The sequence below is a fragment of the Cololabis saira genome, chromosome 1 (genome assembly GCF_033807715.1).
Source record: "Cololabis saira isolate AMF1-May2022 chromosome 1, fColSai1.1, whole genome shotgun sequence".
Taxonomy (NCBI): domain Eukaryota; kingdom Metazoa; phylum Chordata; class Actinopteri; order Beloniformes; family Belonidae; genus Cololabis; species Cololabis saira.
The window spans coordinates 38,239,292-38,261,272 of NC_084587.1; the positions used below are offsets into that span (position 1 = coordinate 38,239,292).

Sequence of the window (21,981 nt, forward strand, 5' to 3'; positions counted from 1 at the left end):
AAGTTCACGCTTATATAGTGAGACAACACATCAACACAAGGATCATTTTTAAATAGTTGTTAAAGCAACATAGACAAAAATACATAGGAAGAATAAAGTACAAGCATAAAAAACAAAGAAGCCATATAGTAATATGTACATTAAAAGTGGTCAGTAATAACTGAGTTATTACTGTATTTTTTTTTTTTTCATTGCCATTCAAATCCATAGAGTAGTGCAAAATCCAAATTGACTGGTGGAGAGATCAATGTGGCCACAACATTGGTTGGACATTGGAGCCTCAGCTTCTGATGTGTGGACATCTCTAAAGGCAGGCCACTGTCAACAAGTAAAAACACTGAAATCACTGCTTTAAAAAAACTTAAAATGATAATGGTGTTAAACCTTAGACACTGTTATACATCCCCAAAATTGGGAAATGTAAAGACAATATAGGAAAACTTTGAGAAGCAAAGACAAGAATGAGATATCCACTTTGTTTTCAAATGTGCAAGATAATTGCTACATTTTGAAAAAAAAAGGGTGTTCCTCAAAGATAGATCAGAAGGGATTTGCATATTTCTCTCTCTGCAGGTGCACAATAACAATAAAACATTTTAAGGGATCTGGAGGAAGTTTAGTAAGAAAAGGACATCCGTAAACTCTCAGACAGCACTTCATCAGGACCTGTTATTGATCAATAGCTGATAAAAACACATACTCAATGAGTGGCTGTGGGACACCTTAGAAGAGTACTAAAATAAGGAGCCATATTTATTTTTTGAATCCACTTTTCTGTGCAAAAAGGAAGCCTTCCTGTCCAGATGCAAAATTAACATCTCTGGGCTTGAAAGCATCTGGGATGGATCATCACATACTTGAAGCTTGAACTTTGGTCAGATTAATCGGTTTTCCAGTTTTTGATTTTTTTTTTTTTAATTATTATCACTATAAGACATGCGTGTCGTGCCAGAAACAAAAAGGACCATTCAGACTAATAATAATTCCAAAAGCCTGGTTCTGTGATGCCGTCAAGTTATCACAACATTCACTTTTGTCATGGCAGCATTAATGCAGAAATGTACACTGAGACTTTTGAGCAACATATGTTTGCCCTCAATAAGCATCCTCTCCAGAGACGTCCATGCATTTTCAAGAGGACTTTGCATAACTACATTCTGATCATATTACAAACACATGGTTGAGGGACAAGAGGATGCTGGACTGTCCTGTCCTGTCCCCAACAGAGAATGCGTGGAGAATTACTATTACATATCTTAACACATTTCTGGTGGGAGAAGTGGACAAAATAATTACGGAAAAGCTCATTGCTTGGTTTTGTTAGTACCAGAATATGTTTTAAGTGTTGTGGGATGGAATGACAACATTACAAAGTGATAACTTATTTTAGACAGAGATGCAGGCCTGAAATGCAAAAAAGGTAAATGAAGCTGACAAGAAAGTATTCAGAACATATCTTGAGTTCAATGTCTGCAAAGAAAAAACTGTAAGACTGTAAGCATCCCAGGGTGTTTGATTTTTACTTTTTTTTAATTAATAAATTAATTATTTTACATTTATAATGTATTCTGTGTATGCTTGTGCTTAGAATACCAGATGCCGTTGTATATAGTATTGTATTTTATCATATATTATTTGAATTTTTTGCTTACTCTTCTGTCTTTGTACTTGATTTTATACCTCATCCGTGTTTTTAGAAACATGCGTTTTGCTTAGGTGTGGTCCCTGTGCATGGATCAAGTATATTCGTCTTGCTGCCAATATTTCCAAACTTCAGATGGCATTTTTCAGTTTTTGAACAATATATTTATTTGGCAGCTGCAATAATTAGTTGTTTTAAAGACTCAGTATGATCAGTTACTGAAATATTTCAAATGATTGCAAATTAATCAAGATGTATTTTATAACATATTTAGTTTTACGTTGTTGACCAGGTTCAGATTCCTTCTGTTTTTGTTAATATCAAATTGTTGATTTTCATCCCTAATTTGATTTAACTATTTTCACAGTTATGGATGCTGGAGTCCAAAATCGGATATCATTAGATGAGAGGTGAATTACATTTCGGACAGTCTGCCAATCAGCACGCAGACAAACAACCATGTTCACATACAGGCCATCTAGAGCTAACAGTGAAGGCAGCATGGGGGTTTTTAGATGGAAGGAAGCAGGAACTGAGGCTCTTCTAGCTGCAAGGCAGCACTGCCAACTACCACACTGCTAAACAACACCTGATATCATAACACATGGAGATGTTCTGGGCAGAAAATATCTTAATTTTGACGTTTTAATTATATTTTCCCAAATAAAATATTTCCTCAATACACTTGAGCTGCTTTAACACCCTGTTTTTCACATTGTTTACCTGATTTATCTTGATAAAGATCTGATGATTTTATCTGTAATGCACACATTAAGTAAATGTTTTCTGCATGTTCTATGTGACATGCCACTATATTGATACAAGGATTGTATAATAATTCAGATAGAAGTTTAACATGAATCACTGAGAGGAAGCATGGTGGTGCTTTAGTGGCATTTAGCTGCATTTACCTCGATACTGTCTTATCTGTGTGATGTACTATATTACTGTGGCTTGATTGAATTCTTCTGCTGTAAGTCGCTTTGGATAAAAGAGTTTGCTAAATGTAATGTGATGGTGGTTAACACGGTTTCCTCACAGGTAGAAGGTCCCAGTTCAAATTACGGCTGCGGTCTTTCAGTGTGGAGTATAAAGTGCCCTGGTTTGTCTCTGGGTACTTCAGTTTCTTCCCACAGTCTGAAATCCTGCCTGTTAGGCTGTAGGTGTAGGTGTGAATGTGTATGGTTGCTTGTCTCTGTGGGGCCCGGTGATGGACAGGCAAACCACCCAGGATGGATCCTGGCTTTGGCTGTTGATAACTGGGACAGACTCCAGCAGATCCCTGTGACCCTGAATAGGATTGGAGTGGATGCAGAATTTTTTTTTTTCAGATTATCACTGTCAGTAATGATATTTGAATATAAATGTATGATTGTTATTCTAGCAGGAGACAGCCGAGTTCTGCTTTTTTGTCCCCTTAGATTTTTACAGAATTTGGAATAAAGTTGAATTGGATGTTGTGTGCACTAATGAGCCATGGGATATGAATAAAGTTTGGCTGCTAATCACTCAGTAGTTCGCCCATGCATATTCTCAAAATTAGCCTTGAACTTGGCCTGTTACTGTCAGTTTGAGGCAAAATCTTTCCAGTGCACATTTTAATGGGATTGACCCTCTCCTACAACTGTCTGTCTTTTTCTTTGATGCTTCTTATGACATGCCATGCCAGGCTAAATTTACACTCCATAAGAGGAAGTGGTATGCCCCCCTTGAGGGACAACAGTTCATTTATTTTCTCACAGGAATGCAGACAGGGATTTCATATGCTTCCCCCTCTCTCTCTGTCTCACCATATATATATATATATATATATATGTGCAAGAGAATTCAAAGACTGAAGTTGAGCTCTTAAAGCAGCTGCTGTTTGAATACTAGTTCGCTTTAGACAACTGGGCAGTGATAAAGTGTCATATATGGGAAAAAAAAGAATATGTATATATATGGATATATGGATGTTAGGTCAACCAATCAATATTCAATAATGGCAGATAGATGAGACTTTTTTTAGGTGCTGAATGTTTTCCCGAGCACTAAAATGTTATCCAGAGCTTGTTTTTGGGGAGGCACCTCGCTGTCCCCGTAGGGATGCGATGATTCATTCACTCAGTCACGACAGTGATGTCCTCCCTCTGTAGCTCGCAGAGTATGTCTCACGCTGTGGTCTCAAAGTACATTTGATTTGTCTTTTCAGCTTCTTGTGACCACCCCCTCACAGTTCATTTGGTCAAAGTTGAGAAGTACACAATTATGGCTATGAAACACACGCAGAGAGCTGTATGCATCTATAATATTTCCATCAATGTTACATTTTTGGACCAGCTGAAAAACTGTATTGTGTTGCAGAAAGAGAACGGTGTGGTTGAAATTTTCATCAATAGCCAGGGACACCTTCAGGTGTTGCATTTGCACCCGGCAGAAACCTTGTTCATATAACAAAGCAGCCAAAATAGTATGTTATTTTATTCTCAAGAACGATGAACCATTTCTGTCTGCTTTGTTCAGATGAAGCAGACAGACGCCATGGTGGCGTCTCCAGCTCAAACTCCAGAGTGATAAGAAAATGGCTGTGCATCCTAAAAGATATTTACATGTTTACCCAGGTATAGGTCACAACCGGGAGGGTTGTGTCCAAATCCATTTGTCCCCGGGCACGGCAGTGGATTCACACTTGGTTGTGTGTGTTCTGGAGAGAAGGCCAGTCATCTCCTTTATTCCAAGATTTGGCCACTCTACTGTATTTCTCCTGTCTGATGGAAACTAAATAACCAAAAGGGTGGTCAACTGCTAGCCAGGATCTGGAGTCAACGTTTAGATGCCGTGCACCTACCGGTCTCTGTATGTGGAGCTCCCATCTTTCCTGGTTTGAGAACATCCAAACTCCCACTTCATGCTTTCATTTAACCCTTTTGAAATCCCCCTTGGCTGTCGGCCTCTGTACTAGGAATGGGTGATATTTTACCGTTCACGATAAACCGCCAAAAAAATTTCCCACGGTAAGAATTTGTCATCTCGCAGTAAAAATGATAAATTCCTGTTGATGACGTTTTTGTGTAAAGTCGGATTTATGGTTCTGCGTTAAATCCACGCACAACGTATGTGAAGGAAGGAAGGAAGGAAGCAAAGAAGGAAAGAAGGATATGAGCCAGAAAGAAAGAAAGAAAGAAAGAAAGAAAGAAAGAAAGAAAGAAAGAAAGAAAGAAATTAGCCTGAAAGAAAGAAAGAAAGAAAGAAAGAAATGAGCCTGAAAGAAAGAAAGAAAGAAAGAAAGAAAGAAAGAAAGAAAGAAAGAAAGAAAGAAAGAAAGAAAGAAAGAAGGATAAATTCCCGTTGAGGTTTTTGTGTAACAAACATGGCGGATCTGAGAGCGAGGAGCTTGAGTCATTCCAGTTTGCAGTACAGGTGTACTCATTTAGTTGGTTTTTATTAATTCAATTTAATTGGTGTAGTTTAGTAGCATTTAGTATCTTTTAGAGCAGTGATTTGGGGGCTCCAAAGTCTGAATGTGGTGATAGATTTATAGTTACAAAGGTGGAGTTGAATTGGTATTTTTTTTTATCGTCATTTTTATCGTTATCGGGATAACCAGAAATTATCGTGATACATTTTTTAGTCCATACCGCTCATCCCTACTCTGTACCATATGCTTCATCCGATTTTCACCGTTGTCGACTCGTCGGTTATTGAAAGCTACCAGGTTCATTTTTTTAACATTCATCAGCTCGTTGCCAACAGATCACCAGTCGTCATTGCAGACTGCACCTCAGGATCTGTCTGGTTTCCTGTTCATATCTATATGATCCTTTATCACTGGAAAACATAATCAACCTTGCCTCCATTAAGCTCACCTTGCCCTAGATGCATCCCAGTTTTCCATGTGTCTTAACTGAAACCAGCAATCACCACAAGAGATAAAGCAGGTGCTTTCTTGTCACCTGCCTGTTCTCCTTATCCTTGCCTTTAATGTGTTTGGTTTTGGTGTGTAGCACTCCCGGATATATTCATAAAAGCACTGTAGTTTTCTATTTGTAAAATAAAGGACATCACTATTGTTATTCCTGCTTCCCTGGCCTCGTTGATGAGTCCTCTGCTCCTTCATCCTGACTTATTAGACCTTTATACTTTGATGTGGTCAGCAATAACCCACAAAAGCACTCTGAAGTTGCTCTTAAATAAGCTAAATATTTCAGCAAATTCGACCTTCAACTCTTTTTCTCAGTTTGAATGACGCACAAAATTCACTCTGCCTCCCTGTGTTTCATCAGTGACTCACACTCTGTTTGCTGAGACATGACAACACGATTCTGTCTTTCATGTCTTCAACAAAACCCTGAGAGATTTATTTAAATTACTAGAGAGCACAAATATTTTATTAGACTTACAGGCTGAAGAGAAAGGTTCACGACAAATGGTTGCTTCCAGACGCTCAGAGAGGTTGACATCGACAGAGGAGGACAGGGAAAAGGCAAGAGAGATAAAAGTATTTTTCTTTTTTTTAATTTCATTTAAATCTTTTTTGGAGTGAGATTAGATGTGCATATTCAAGATCCCACACAAACAACAGGTCTTTCCCAAGGGTTGATGTGTCTCTCCTCTGCAGCCTGGCACAAGAAATGAGTGACAAAGAGTGGGAAGTTAAGACACTCTGGGTAATGCCAGCTATTAGCACCATGTCAACCTCAAATTTAAAAGTATTTCCCACAGCACGCACAAACTCTCAGGAACTAATGAGACCGAACTCAGTAAAACAACTCGCACCATGGAAAATGCAACACAAAGGCTCTGTTTTCATTCTGCATATGTGTATTGATAGAATTATTATTATTATTATTTGACCTGCTCATGTGACCCCAGCATAACAACTGCAGGTCAGGAGGACTGTGACATCACGGATCAGGATGGCTGTAAAGTCATCCAGCTTCACCATATTCCTTTCCACCGAGCTTCATGCAGTGCTGCACTTGTCCTGCCTCTAAAGTGTGCAGATAAAGTGGTTTGCACACAGACACATATGGCTAAGGATGCTGCTGGAGTGGAGTCGAGGGTCTGACTCCACTCCAGCAAAGATGCAAAGACATCATTGAAAGCAATGCATTTGTATTTGATCTGTGACATTTTGATCAAAGCACATCTCAGACTTTTTGATAAGACCTCAGGAAATAGTATCAACCTTTCGTGTATAGGCATAATATGTCTCCTTTGATGGTGAGCAATTTACAATTTTCTACTAAAACAAAATACTAGAAGACAATTAAAACGGCATTATATTTATATCTTAAAACCACCTTTTAAGAAAACGGATGCTCCTACAATTGGTGCGTGGATCAAGGCAATGGCACAATGTAGGTCAATGGAGAAAATAACTTATACACTAAAAAATAAACTTGGGATGTATGAAGAAATCTGAAAACCATTTGATCAATTTATTAAAAAAGGAGACATAGGGGCGCTTCTACGGGAGGACAATGCAGGGCAGGATACCTAAGAAGGAATCTGGAGGATGACAGGAAAAGGGTAATTTTTGATTATTTTGTTTAGGTTATGTATATCTTTAATTTCCTAGAGGTACCACTGGACTGTGTTGTTATTTGGTACTGTTATTAGGTACCAACTTTGGATTGTATAACAAGAAATATGTAAAGAGAGAAGGGATTTGGGATGGGATGGGGGGGGTTAAAACTGTTAAGTCAGAACTAGATGTGAAATGTCCTTTATTATAATATTCTGTTTGTAAATGAAAAAACAATAAAGATATTGTTAAAAAAAAACACCTTTATTTTCTAACTTTTCATAAAATATCAACATTGAGTTCCCTGATCTTGAAAACAACCTCAATAATTTCTTAAACTCAGAAAAACAACAACATAATACGAGTGGGATGCCAGACATTTGTAAAGAGGAAATCCTATTGGATCCAAAGCTCATCGGATGAAGCTCTTGTTGGAAAAGGTGTGAGGAATCCTCTGTCCCAACTGCTCACTGATGGATATCAGAATTAGTGAGAAGAAATGTGTGTGAGGTTTGACAGTTTCATATGAACTTGCTTTCTATACAAGGACCCATTTGAGGCAAGTTGGCACAGGACACAGGATCAGATCTGCCAGGACTAAAGATTCAAACCAAATTCCTCAGGACATTTGATAAAACAGGAGCCAAGAGCTGCAGGAGGGAAACTGACATCAGCAACATGCGCCATCAAAGATTAGTCACAACAGCACGCTAGGCGCCCCTTGTCCCTCCGTGTGCCCCCAGTGGAAAAACCACGAGGGGACAGTTATGATGGACACCTGTCGCGGCTCATCTCTGTCAGATGAGTTCATATGCTGCTATGCTGAAGACAGAGGCCAGCAGGGTTGAAAAGATAAACATGGAACAGCTGTTAGACGGGAGCCTGCAGAGGAGCAGGGAGAGCGGGCTTCAACAGAGCCACCGACTGCTCTGTGGTGACACTTTCAGCGGTCGCCTCTGTCATGTTCCACCGAAGTTACATCTCAACATTAGTAACAAGGATAACTTCCCCCTGACTGCTTGTAACCTGAAATTATGACGCTAAGGATCACAGCGCTGCTTTAACAGTGCAAAGCTTTTCCCTCAGATATCGCGGTGTACAGATATGGAACTCCAAATCTCACATTATCAAAAGCTCTGCTTCTCTAGAGATTTTTAAAAGACATTTATCATCTCATTTAATTCACATTTAAAAAATGTCAAGTTTTCTTTGTTTTTTTGTGTTTTTTTTTGTGTTTTTTTTGTTTGTTTGGTTTTTTTTTTGTGTGTGTGTTGATGATCTGTAACTATGTAGTCTAACCTTCTTTGTTTTTGTTTATAGTCTTCGTCTTGTTGTTTTTGTTTTTTGATTTTTTGTAATTACTGTTTTACTTCCTAAATTGAGGGGAGGTCCGTTGCATAAGCCTGTTGGCTTTTTGACCTCTCCTGTCACATTTGTTTTACTATTTTGATTGCAAGTGTTAATTTTATTGTGTGCAAACTAATAAAATAAAAAATAAAATAAAAGCTATTTATTGCTGGTTCACTCATCGCTAATTTACACAAACCCTCTTCAAAGCCTGCACATTTGTTCGCTTTGTATTTACATGTTAGTCACTTGTTTTCACTTACTAATTCTTAGGAGATTTACATAAAACAGCAAATCTCCTAATCATGCAATGACATTCTCTGCAGTCTTTGACAGACTTGGGTACACGAGCAGCCAGCTGGTGCAGGATTTGCATCAAGACAGTCTTGTAAATTGTACTCTCATCTTTCCCAAAAATATAACTTAATACGTCGAGAGAATTTAGAGACGTGACACTAATCCTAGATTAGAGAGGGACGGGTCAGTGAGGTGACCAAAGCAGAGGGGAGGAGAAGATGACCGTGAGAGAAAAGCATGAGGGAGGGCTAGTGAACACCTAGGAGGTAAAGTGAAGAGAAAGGGATGAAACAAAAGAGGTGTCTTCTCCTTCACTGCCCACAGGTGTAGAGAGGATGGATTAGATAGTAAGCTTTTGTGTATGATAGTGCCTTGGTCTCAGGGGAACTTATATGTCACACCAGTTAAGATGGCAGAAATGAAACAGTCAGTCGCTTTCTAATGAACAATACATTTGAAAAACTTTCATTTATCACCACAGAAACTGCATCAGCACAAAAAGCCATTCACCAAATGTCAAATAGTCGCCCTGTATTGGACCATAATGAACTTGTTGTGTGTGTAAAGTCCCTTAATGTGACTTTCATTGTGATAACCATACAAATGAAGTGAACTGAAACAAAATTACCGTATTTTCTGGACTATAAGCCGCACCTGCATATAAGCCGCACCCACTCTATTTTTTAAAAAATTATTAAAAAAAAGATATACAAGCCGCATCCGCTCTATTTAAATTAAAAGATATGCAAGCCGCAGATATTTATGTTAGATTAGACATTTACTACATGTACAGAAGGATTTTGAACTGCCAACTTTTGTATGTACATGTTTGTACCTAAATAGATCTTTCCTAACAGTGTCTTTTAACACGGCAGCAACTTTGCTGATTAAAACGGGACAGAACCAAGAGAAAATAACCGGTATTTATTTATCTATTTATCTGTTTGAAATCTGCTTTTACCTACTTCTATCTGCTAAAGAAGTAGTAGCGTATTCTTCTTTGCATTTATTTTGTCTTAGTTTTGATTCTAATTCCGGTTAGAGCGCCCCGAGCGGTGGAAGAAAAATCCACAGAATAGCTGCACCTTTGTATAAGCCGCACGGTTGAAAACCTATGAAAAAAGTAGCGGCTTATAGTCCAGAAAATACGGTACTCATTTATTCATTTGTCCTTATAAACCCATAAAAATAATATTTGATCCTGCTGCTGTGTGTAGTTCTGGACAAAAGGTGAACTTTTTGGGGGGCCTTGGAATGATCTCAGAAACTTAATAGTAAATTAACAACATTTATTTAATTGTAAAATCACACTGTGTGCACACTTAAAAATACAATTTAACCACATACATAGTTTTTCACTCTCACAATAAATGAACTGCTTGTTGAGACATGACCTCTTTGTGTACCATCTCCTGTGCAAACGAACGTTTATCGGTCACACTGACCATCATTCATATTGCGCAATCACTAACGCTGTGTATTTTCAAAAAACAACTCACACTGAAGATCATCTTGACAGGAAGCAGCCAAAAGAAAGAGTCTGACATTGGTGTCCTTCTTTTTATAATCACACACAAAAAAAGCATTTCAGCTGGAGCTCTTAAGTCCATCAGTCTCTCGTGAATGCTGTGTCATAGCTTCAGCACAAGTCCAGACGGCTGAGGTTTATTTTTGGGAGCCTGGGTAAAGTCCGTAGGTCACCGGGTGTGGGGTTTGCAGATGGCAAGGATGCCACGGATACCAAAGTCAGATATACTATTTGTGTTTAAGATTTTCCTGCATCATCGTTATAGAAATACGAGGAGCGAGCGGTTCTGGGTTATGCCGCTGGTTAGGAATAGTAGGAATGTGTCGTATTATGAGGATTTAGCGGGGCATACCAGAGGGTCCTGGCATCTTGGATAAGGCTGGCTCTCAAGGAGGCGGGTGGGGGCCGTGTAAAGGGTGACACGGGGTGACACTTTAGTCGGGTGTGGTGGGGGCAACATGGTGCTGAAATTCTTTCACAGCCCGGAATTAGAATTTGCGGTGTCTTGTATGTATAGCCGTTAAGATGTGTATCTGTGTTTCGGGGGATTTCTTTCCTTGTGAAATAAATTCACAAATAAACTCACCAGCTTGTAATTAAATGAATAACTCAAGCTCGTTAAGCCGGTGATGCTGGATGAGGCGACTACACCCGTGAGTTAGACGGCCTATGAGAGGAGACGAATCGTATCTTCTGGGAATACACCAGGTCCGCCAGGTAAAGTCCAAAGTTTACACAAGAGAACGCCGCCACCACGACTTTGCTGTCCCACGGACACTTCCCCTGCGGACATGACGATGGTCTGGACGGGGAGCCGTATTTGGTGTCGAAGCAGAACACCGGCCACACCACGGAAGCGCTGAGGTAGAGCAGGACCTCCAGGAGGGTGCACACCACCACAAACCGGTCAAAGGGCAGGCAGCGCACGGCCTTGGTCCGTTTACACACGGTCATTATGACCACCAGCGCTGTCAGAACGAAGCAGAAGGCGTAGACGACAACGCAGTAGATGGTAGCGGTGTAACGGGAGTACTCGCTCCTGTTGGCTAAAGCTCCAAAGATGACGCAGGCCACGAAGCCCTGAACGACTTTGAGGAGGCCGGGCGCGGTGGCCATGTAGCCCACCACGATGTGGCCCGGTCTGGCCCGGCACAGGGCCACCTCGGCCCCGTAGGCCACCGTGCCCAGGATGGAGCAGACGGTGACGGCAATGCGGAAATCTCGGACATCACAGCCAGCGTACGGGCACTCGGATCGGACGAAGAAGAGCGGGTAAACCACCGAGGCGGTCACATACCTGCAAGACAGAAAACACACGGGTGTTCATGCAGGCCGTCACACCGACGGGGCACAGTGAGGTGGATGAGACAGATTATCTGGGTTATTTATTCCTTATTTGTGAGGAAATAATCTCAACTCACCAACTGTCTTAACTGTATTGGCTTTTTAACTGGAGAAAAAGAACAAAATCTTTGGGAACGTTCTAAACAACCAGGTCCACAATTAGATTAGAAAGTTCCTTTTGATATTTTTTTTTTTTTTGTCACTTTGTTTTTATTAGATTTTCAGTTTTTTTTTACAACTGCACATTTTTACCAGATCACAAAAATGATCTGTATATTCACCGTGCAACAAACAAACAAATAAAAATAAAAAGTAGAAAAACAAACAAACTTGTGGGTTAGCACATTAATAATCTATCCAATAAAAAGAAAAGAGGAAGAAAAAAAAAAGAGGCCCGTATCCTTATGCTTTCTGTAGATAAAATGTCCACTTTTGCCATCTCTTCTCAAATAGCCCTTCCCTCAAACTCAGGATATGGGTCAGTCTTTCCATAGTCGATATTTCTTTAATAATATCCAGCCACTGTTTAAAAGTAGGCGATTCAAGTTTATACCAAGCTCTAGTGATGGTTTTCCTAGCAGCTGTATATCCTTTTGATATTTTACTATGTATTTAACTGATCATTGAAAACACAGCTGAACATTTCTTTCTAAATATCTCCTTGATGCCCTCACATGTCTTATCCAGTAGGTTTCACATGGTAACATGTTCACTAACAGTATAGAAGATTTTCTCATCCGGCTTGCAGCTGATGATGCTAATAGTTATAAATTTACTCATCTCTCAGAAACAAGCACCATTACCATTTTCTCTGGGAGTGACACCTGATGAATTCAATTACATTTTCACTCCCATCCGAGCCTTGTTTTGCTGTGAGCCAACATTGGGCTCTTTATCTCTTTAAACAGATGTTTGCACATGAATATGCAGCATCTGTCAGCACAGCATATTTTAGTGTTTTCACGTTTCAGTTTGTTCTTCGTTCATATTTTTTTTTAAAAAAAGGACATTATCAATAAAATGTCAGCATGGTTTGAGGCAGGAAAAGCAAAAGGATGTGGCAGAAATGGAATTACGGTATGAGTCAACCTGTTAATAGGTTAAATGATTTATTTGCTTAAAAAAAAAAAAGACGCATTCATTTGCAGTTTTGGCTTGAATATGCATCTTGCCATTTTTGTACAGACCTGGAAGCCACGATATGTTGGTATCTGCACCTAGTAGTAAAGTCATGAGATGATAGGGTGTGGATTGTGGAAAATACACATGAGGGCGGTGAGGATGAAAAACCAAACCGAGCAGTCGTGAATTCAAAAAACCCAAACTGTGGTAAAAAAAACGCTAAGATATTTCATAGAGCTAAGATGAGCTGTAAAGTTTTGCACGGTTAATTACGCCAAGTATTACTTTCACATTCAACGCCGTCATGTGTTCAGTTGTTGATTCAATTGCTTTAATCTGAGTACAATCAAGGTGAACATTGATAATGTCATTTACAGAGTTTGACTGTCTCAGCCCCTGAAATGATAAATGATGAAATCCTCCAAATAAAGTTAAAGTCAGTTGATAATAAAATGTTAATTAATGCTAATGTTAATTAATGTTCTATTAACATTAATATTCATGGTCCATTAACATTTAAATGAATGTTAATTAATGTTAAAATCAACCTCTCTGAGGTATTTCAGTCATGATTAGGTGCATACGTTTTCTGCGACCACCACCTGACTCTAAGGACTCTAAGGATGCTAAACCCAGCTGAGGATTACAGTCCCAGCAGCAGCAGACGTGACTTACATGAGTGTTGCACAGGCAGCACATGTGACCGTCAGGTTGTCCCAGGAAATGGGCAGGCAGCTGTACAGACGAGTGGCATCCAGGAAAAACACCAGGACTGACACGGCAAAGCAGCAGCACCACGCTGCCATGCAGAACACGCCATGGGAACCGCTGTAGCCGGCACTGTGGGTTACCATGGCGATCACGGCACAGCCCATAGCCAGCTGACAGAGGCGGGCAGCGCCCAGAGCCGAGCACAGGGCATTCTTGTTGAGGTACGGGCCGCCCTGGGAGTCCATGACTGTCAAGAAATAAGACTTCTTAACGGCCTCGAAGGAATATCTGACACCCACAAACAACCTGAAGTTTCAGCAGAAGTCCTGTGATGTCATCCAGCGTTATGACGACACCTATCAGACAAAATATAGAGTGTTGGTTGTTCTCATAGATTTGCAGTAGGGCTGTTCGATTTTGCCCAAAAATAAAATCTCGATTTTTTTTCTCTCAAAATCCGATTTTCGATTACGATTATTTTGTGAATTGACAAAAGGCAAAGAAATGATTTCAAATATGCTGTTTTTTTATTGAACATTTGCCCCATTGGGCTTTAAGTGCAAACTTTGCTCTTATTAAACCAAAAATGAATGAATAAAGTGAAAAACTCTGTAAAATAAGTTTAAAAAAGTTTTAAAAAATATAATAAAATATAAAGTTTTATCTCTGAAAAAAAAAATCAGGAAATCAGCACTTGCAAACATACAGTAAGTTATATTTCCAATTAAATAAAACAAGACATTTTCTAATTAAACTAAACTGGGTCTTTGCATGCTAAATAATAATGCAACCCATGAAAGAGGTAGAGGTGTGTAATGTCACTCATTACATTTGTTATTCACATTTGCAAGTGTTTTGCAAGGAACACGAGCCGGTCTACCGCATCTGGCTTGAGGGATGCCCGGTGGCATGTTCCAACGCCCCCTCCTACACTAAAGAGCCTCTCCGATGGGGCACTTGTCGCAGGTATTGAGAGGTATTTCCATCAATCATTAATATGGTATCAATCATTAATATGTGTGCAGACAAGGTAAAAACAAATTTAAAAAAAAGTGAAAAATCGATTTTACGATTTTCACGTTTTAACATCGTTCTAATTTCATAATCGCGATTACGATTTAAAATCGATTAATCGAACAGCCCTAATTTACAGTAATATTACAGGTTTCAAAATTAACCTCTTGTGCTCTTACCTGTTTTGGCTCATGGAGCAGCCACTCAGAGCTCATATCACCCTCATTTGTGCTCCATGTCCACTTTCACTTTTCATCGTTCTTACACAACAATACTGTTTCCGCTCAAATACCACAAAAGGTCCTGGATCCCTTACAAACACGTGGCAGAATATTCAGATGCTCAGGTCCTTCAAAGTTGTATTTTTATCAGCACCCCAGCAAGATCAGCCATCTGTCATTTGTGTTTATCTTATTTCTGTGTTGATGGATCAGAGCAGCTCATCAAAGGAAACACACTTCTGATGTCTTTTGTCAGAGTTTAAGCGGGGCTGGAAGACAAATACTCACCTTTCAGTTTAGAGCTCATCCTTATTTGGAGTTACGCAGAAAATACTGCCTTGGACAAAAACAGCGTGTCAATCCTGTGGCGTCTCCTGAGATAAAGCTGCTACAGAACCTGGTCTAGAGTCTGGTCCGGGCCAAACTCTCCACTGAAAGGTCCACGAGTGTCCTTATGAATACTCTTTGATCATTTATGCAGACGCTCATCTTCTTACTTTCAAACCTCTCTGCCACACACTCCTCCTCACACGCTTTCTCCTACCATCCTGAGCTGCGAGGAGGGGGTTGTTGTTGGTCAGTCGGACCAAAATGGAAGTTATTTGAGGTTGGGCCGTCCCCACGTGAGCATTGGAGGGTTATGTTTGGTGGTTGGGTGCGGAGCAGGGGCATGCCGATGCATTGCAGACACTGTGGAATGAAGTAACTGACTGCATGATGGGAAGCTATGCCATCTGTAAAACAGAAATCAGGATCAATATGTAAACTGAGACTGAGATGTATTGAGTCCATGGGAGAGTAGAAGCAAAATGACTGGGGGGATAAAGGTTTTTATGGTAAACACAGGTTTTAGGTTTCTCAGCCACATTCTTTGATCATAATTTTATTTTTATTCCAAATCTATAAGTTTATTTTGTCTTTTAAGTGTGTTTGACGGGATCCTTCCTGTTTCCTCCTCATCGAGAATGAAAAATAATACTGCTTTTTTATTTATTTATTGAACCTTTATTTAACCAGGTAAGTCAATTGAGAACATTTTCTCATTTTTTACAATGACGGCCTGGGCAAGAGGCAGCACAAAGAGTCAAACACATACAATCACAGTGAAACAAACAATTAAACACAATATAAAACACACAACACATAAAAAATATGAACAAAAAAAGGCAGTGCTGGTCCAGAAGAGTTACCAACATGTGCAATGATCACAGATGAATGTTGGGATTGTATTTTTGAAGGAGGAGAAAGGGATGAATGTGTGAAGTTTAAGTGTTTGTGCTGATGATTCCAATCACTGGCAGCAGCAAACTGAAATGAATTATGACCAAAGGAGGTGCAGGCTTTTGGAAAGACCAGGTTAATGTATATGCTTGAATGTAGCTTCCGATTACTGATGTTGATATTAAGTATTGAGCCAAGATATGAAGTGGTGCTTCCAGTGATGGTTTAGTAGAAGTGATACCAGTGGATCAGTCTACGGGAGTGAAGGGAAGGCCAGTTGACAAGTGAGTCGAGGTTACAGTGATGGGTATTAAAGGAGCACCTGTAACCAAGCGGATGGCGGTGTGGTACAGTAGATGAGGTCAAGTTTGTTGAGCAAGGTTTTGGAGGCAGACCTAAATACAGTGGTGGACAATAACGGAGTACATTTACTTGAGTACTGTACTTAAGTACATATCCAGAGGATTTGTACTTTACTTGAGTATTAGATTTCTTTGGTACTTATTACTCTTACTTGAATACATTTCCAAGACAAATATTTTTACTTTTACTCGAGTAAATTTCTAGGAAGGCTGAAAAGTACTTGTTACTTTCAGGTCTGCTCTTTTTTCTTCTTCCCTAAAATCCTATTGGACACAAGCTGTTTTTGTCAAAGGAGGAGACCTATCACAGTGCACGCTCTCCACTGGGATGTACGTAAAGCGGAAATACGTCAAGCCTCCTCAAAACCATACCGCCAAAGTAGCCTGCGTTTGTCAAGACAGAGCCACAACAAGTCAAGACAGAGCTGCAACAATGGCTACGCCTGCGTCAGGAGAAGAAAGACAATCCGCTGAGTCGTCTGAGTCTGATAATCAGCCGGACTCGGAGCAGGGACTTTCACAAAATCCTTGGCCGTATCTTAACTCAATGTTTGAGTTCAACCAAGTAAAAAACGAGGGCACAGACAAACCACAGACATTTATTTTCAAATGTTTATTGTGTCTGCTGAAGCAGAACTACCTCTCTGCTTTCAACAACTCAACATCGAATTCTCAGAAACAAGAGTTAAAAGATCCTTAAATTAATTTAGAAAAAATATAGTAATTTACTGATGTGGAAAATAAGAAATTTACTCTTACTCTTACTTTTACTTAAAGTAAATTTAAAAGCATTTACTTTTGGATACTTAAGTACCTTTAAAAGCAAGTACTTTTCTACTCTTACTCGTGTAATATTTTGACTGAGCTACTTTTACTTGTAACGGAGTAAATTTTGACCAGTAGTATTTGTACTCTTACTCAAGTACTGGGGTCCAGTACTCTGTCCACCTCTGCCTAAATACTATATCACCGTAATCTAGAATTGGGAGGATTGTTATTTTAACCAGAGCATGCTTTGCAGAGTGGGTGAAAGATGCTTTCTGATTTGAATATTTCCCATTCTGGACGCAATGCAAAAAGCTGTGAATTCATTCAGAAGGAGGCAATTTAGTTACAGAGACCCAGAATGTGGTAGTATTAATTGGATTAGACATGTACAAATACTGCGCGGCACAGTGGGGAGCCTCATATCGCTGAACTGCAAATTAAGCTTCCCAGCTGGACCCTTTCTGCGCAGTATGTGCCTGTTCTCGCTGTGTCTTCCTACAGTCCAAAACATGCATCTTATGTTTATTGGTATTTCTGAATTGAATTTGATAGTGCATCGTTGTTAGTCTTGTTTCTTCCTTTGTTCCCTAATCTGTCTGTCCAGAGACTAACAACCCTTCACCCCCACACTCAATTTAGAATCAAGATGCATGTTTGTTTCGACTGTGGGAAGAAGTACAGCTTCTTTGCCATACAAACCAGGTCAGCTGGCCCAGCTATGCACAGAAACATAGGAGCTGGCGTACAGCAGGTGCTCGGGACGGATGAGCCAGAATGTTAAATATTTGACCGGAGCAGAAGGGAGTTCAGAGGCGCTAGAGCAACACGATAATGATTGTCGGCATTTTTGTACAGCTGCAGTCAAGCATGGTGGAGGTTCTTAGTAAGTGTGGGGCTGCATTTCTGCAAATGGACTTGGGTATTTGGTCGGGTCGATGCTGTCCTCACAACTCAGAAATACAGAGACAGAGACGTCATGCAGTGCCATCTGAGAGGCATCTGATGGCCCAAACTTATTCCCCACCAGAACAATGATCCAACACATGCTGACAATTACATCAGGGAATATCTTTAAAGTATAAAAGGATCAGGTGTACCCAGATGATGCTTAGACCTGAGTGTGGAGTACTAGACACTTATTGCCCTCATTGATCCTCTTCTTGCCAACATAGTGGAAGTGGTGGTTCAGTTCGGTTCTCTTCACTTCCTCTTACAATTCTTAGTGTTCTTCAACCCTCTTGAGTTCATTGTGTTGTTTCCACTTGGTATTTCTATATCCTACCTTTTTACTAGTACTAGATTATGGAGATATTCTGTACATGAATGCTTCTGCTAAATGTCTTCATATGATCGATACTGCATATTCTCTTTCCCTGAGGTTCATTATAAATTGTAAAGCGTTGACACATCACTGAGTTCTACTCTCGGGTTGGATGGTCTTCTCTGGCCACCCGAAGGCTCAGTCACTGGTATACTTTTATATATAAGGCAATGCTTGGTCTGCTGCCTTCTTATCTGCTCCTTGATTGTACAGAGAAGTCCTGGTTCTTACTTGCTGCGTTCACAAGACTACCTGTTGCTCTCTGTTCCTTTTGCCAGAACTTTATTCTGCTCCTTCAGCCTGGAACATATTACAATATGACTGGAGGCTAACAGAGTTAATTTTTCTCTGAGAAATTTTAAATCTAAATTGAAAATACTTGAGGCCGACTCCATTACATGTACCTGTTTTTTGTGATTTGCTTGCTTTTTTAATTTTATTCTAATTGTATTTTATCTGTTGGTGTTTTCTGTCATTTATAACTATGTGTTGTAATTGCTGCTGCCTATCTTGGCCAGGTCTCCCTTGGAAAAGATGTTTTTAATCTCAATGGGATTTTCCTGGTTAAATAAATGTTAAATAAAAAAAATAATGAAATATCCATCTCCTCTGCTTTATTCTGTACTTTGCAGACCACACAATCCTGCGTTGATTGACCTTTAACATTTAGTCTTGGTGGTATTTTCACAGCCAACACCTGGTGTCTTTATTTGGTGGGTCAGACCCCAGCATGCATTGCTCTTGTGCTGCCATGATTGGTACCACAGTGCCATCTTTCAGATCAAGCTTTTAAAGGCACTGGTAGAATTTCTTTATATCAGTCTGCCGGTGGTACAGACCAGGGGCGTCAATTGGGTATGGCAAGGTATGGCAGCCGCCACACCTTTGCTTCAAGGGTTAAATGTAAATGTTTGTTTTTTAAATACATTTATGGAATAACTACAAATGCAAATAAGAACAACATGATCGATTTCACTAATTATACACTGCAAAAACTCAAAATCTTAAGAATATTTGTCTTATTTCTAGTTAAAATGTCTCATTTTTAGTCTAATTTTTTATTTTTTTTAATCTCATTACATTTAAGACAATACTCAAAAACAACCATTTTCACCTGTTTCAAGTAGATTTTCACTTAAAATAAGTGGAAAAATCTGCCAATGGAACAAGATTGTTTTGCTTGTAATGAGAAGATAAATCTTGTCCCACTGGCAGATTTTTCTACTTATTTAAAGTGAAAATTTACTTGAAACAGGTGAAAATGGTCAAATAAGTTATTTTTCTATTGGCAGCACGGTGGCTTAGTGGTTAGCACTGTTGCCTCACAGCAAGAAGGTCCCCGGTTCGACTCCCAGGCCCGGCAGGGGCCTTTCTGTGTGGAGTTTGCATGTTCTCCCCGTGCTTGCGTGGGTTTTCTCCGGGTACTCCGGCTTCCTCCCACAGTCCAAAAACATGCATATTTAGGTTAATCGGTGATTCTAAATTGCCCGTAGGTGTGAGCGTGAGTGTGATTGTGAGCATGGTTTGTGTGTCTATATGTGGCCCTGCGATGGACTGGTGACCTGTCCAGGGTGTAACCCCTGCCTCTCACCTAAAATAAGCTGGGATAGGCTCCAGCAGACCCCCGTGACCCCGCAAGGGATAAAGCGGGTAAGATAATGAATGGATGAATGAAAGTTATTTTTCTGGTAATGACTCTTGTTTTAAGTGAAATGAGATTTTTTGACTAAAAATAAGACATTTTAACTAGAAATAAGACAAATATTCCTGGTAAGATTTTGAGTTTTTGTAGTGAGCGAGACTTTTGAAATTTGAAAAAGTTCCAATTTTCTTGACCACACAGATAAGCTCCATAGCAGACCTCTGTGATGAGTATTTGCTGGACGTGTTGATTGATACTCTAGTTAAGTTCTGTGACTCGTAACCTTGCCATACCTTAGCTTCCACTGAATTGACGCCACTGGTACAGACCTCTCCTTCACATGATGGTTTCCCGTCTTTGTCTTTATCCTCACTAGGTTTTTTTTCTCGACACACTCCAGGGCCTTTAATTGCAGCTGAGCATCCTCCAAGTGCCACAGTCTTCCTGGGTATCGATGCTGACCACATCCACCCCCCCACGACCACAATACTTGCAGCTCAAATCATCTCAGATTGGTTTGGGATCTTAATAGGGTAGCACCTTCAGGATGTGGCGGGACAGGAGCTTCATACACAAATGTGCAATACTTTGATGTCAATTTGAATCAAACTCTCTGAGGAACATTTCCAGCACCAGCCAACTGAGGTCTGATTCTGCTGTGTGCTCTTATTTAGAGGAAAAAGGTGTATCATATTAAAACAAATCTCCTCATGTTGTTTCTTATTTGTTCTCTATGGTTGGAGCTCAGAAGAGTGAGGGGGAAAAAGATTTTAAAGTGTATTTCCAGCCACCTTCTAACTCTCAAGTCCTCTCTCCTGATGATTGCTGTGTTGTCCCAAAATCATCTGCTAAAAGAATAACTATGTTCACTGAGCAGAACTTCATTTACTAAGTCTGCTCTATGGTGGCTAAGTTGATGAGAAACATTCAGAAAAGATTTGAAAAAAGAAAAAGCAAGTATAACTTAAAAGGAACAGAGATTTTTATAAAACCAAGATGCAGGACAAAATTGATGGAACATTGTGTTTCTGTGAAAGGAATCAATTTATGGAACAATCTGAACAAAGAAAACAAAGAATCCAAATCAAACATTACATTCAAAAAACAATTAAAGCCTGTATGTTAAGGAAATATAACGAAAAATGTTGAGTTTGATTGACATACCCGTAGGCGGTGGTAATTTTATTTAATGTTATTTTAATTTTATTTTAGTTGTTTTTATTCACTTAGTTGGTTTTTTTTATTATTATTTTTAATTTATGTTATTTGTGAAAGGGGCAGATCAGATAAGATTCTTCTTCTTTCTGCTCCCTTTTCATTCATAAGTTAGGAACATTTGTATTTGTGTTTGTATTAAATTGTTTTGTTTTTTGAATGAAATAAAGAATAAAATGAAAAAAATGAAATGAGTTTAATCATATTTAAAATTAAAATAAAAAATAAAAAAGGCCACAAGGCTCAAAAGTGCAGCTACAAATCTGATGTATGACTTTCTATGCATGATAAGCTCATATGGGGGACCAAGTCCTCAGGTCTCTGTCTCCACCTGCTGGGGTGTAACAGTCTGTGCATCTGTCTGCTCTCCCACTTTTTACTGGCGTGGTGGGCCCGTTTAAACAGCCATTAAACCAACCACACCTATTAAACTAATAAATAAAATCTACTAAAAATGAAAAGAAACGTGTGAGCCAATGCCACGTTTGTGACTGTTTTGCTGCTGTTTATGAGAGGAAAGAGGATGCATATACAAATCTAAATAATTATAGGCTATGTGGAGGCCATAAATCCCTGAGAAAATGATAGAGGAATCCCCAGAAAAAAAACCTACACCACGTCCGATCAACTCAGATGGATCTGAAGATTATGATCTCCAAATAGGAAAACTGAAATACTCTCATGCTTTAAGTATTTAATGCAACACTAGCAGAAGCATCA

The 21,981-nt window shown here is 39.5% G+C and overlaps 1 protein-coding gene across 3 annotated transcripts; it reads right to left on the reverse strand.

Annotated features, from left to right (window-relative positions):
• Positions 1-9,456: 9,456 nt before the first annotated feature.
• On the reverse strand, positions 9,457-15,373 carry LOC133452862 (myeloid-associated differentiation marker-like protein 2). 3 transcript variants are annotated; one of them, XM_061732567.1, is made up of 3 exons: positions 15,021-15,373; positions 13,462-13,744; positions 9,457-11,617 (listed from the first exon to the last, which is right to left on the reverse strand). In XM_061732567.1, the coding sequence occupies exons 1-3, from the start codon at positions 15,037-15,039 to the stop codon at positions 10,966-10,968; spliced, it is 954 nt and encodes a 317-aa protein (XP_061588551.1). In that variant the 5' UTR covers positions 15,040-15,373; the 3' UTR covers positions 9,457-10,965. The 3 variants fall into 3 exon arrangements, with proteins under 3 accessions (XP_061588551.1, XP_061588560.1, XP_061588567.1); XM_061732576.1 differs by having other exon boundaries at positions 9,523-11,617; positions 13,462-13,853; XM_061732583.1 differs by lacking the exon at positions 15,021-15,373 and adding an exon at positions 14,691-14,931 and having other exon boundaries at positions 9,523-11,617; positions 13,462-13,853.
• Positions 15,374-21,981: the final 6,608 nt, after the last annotated feature.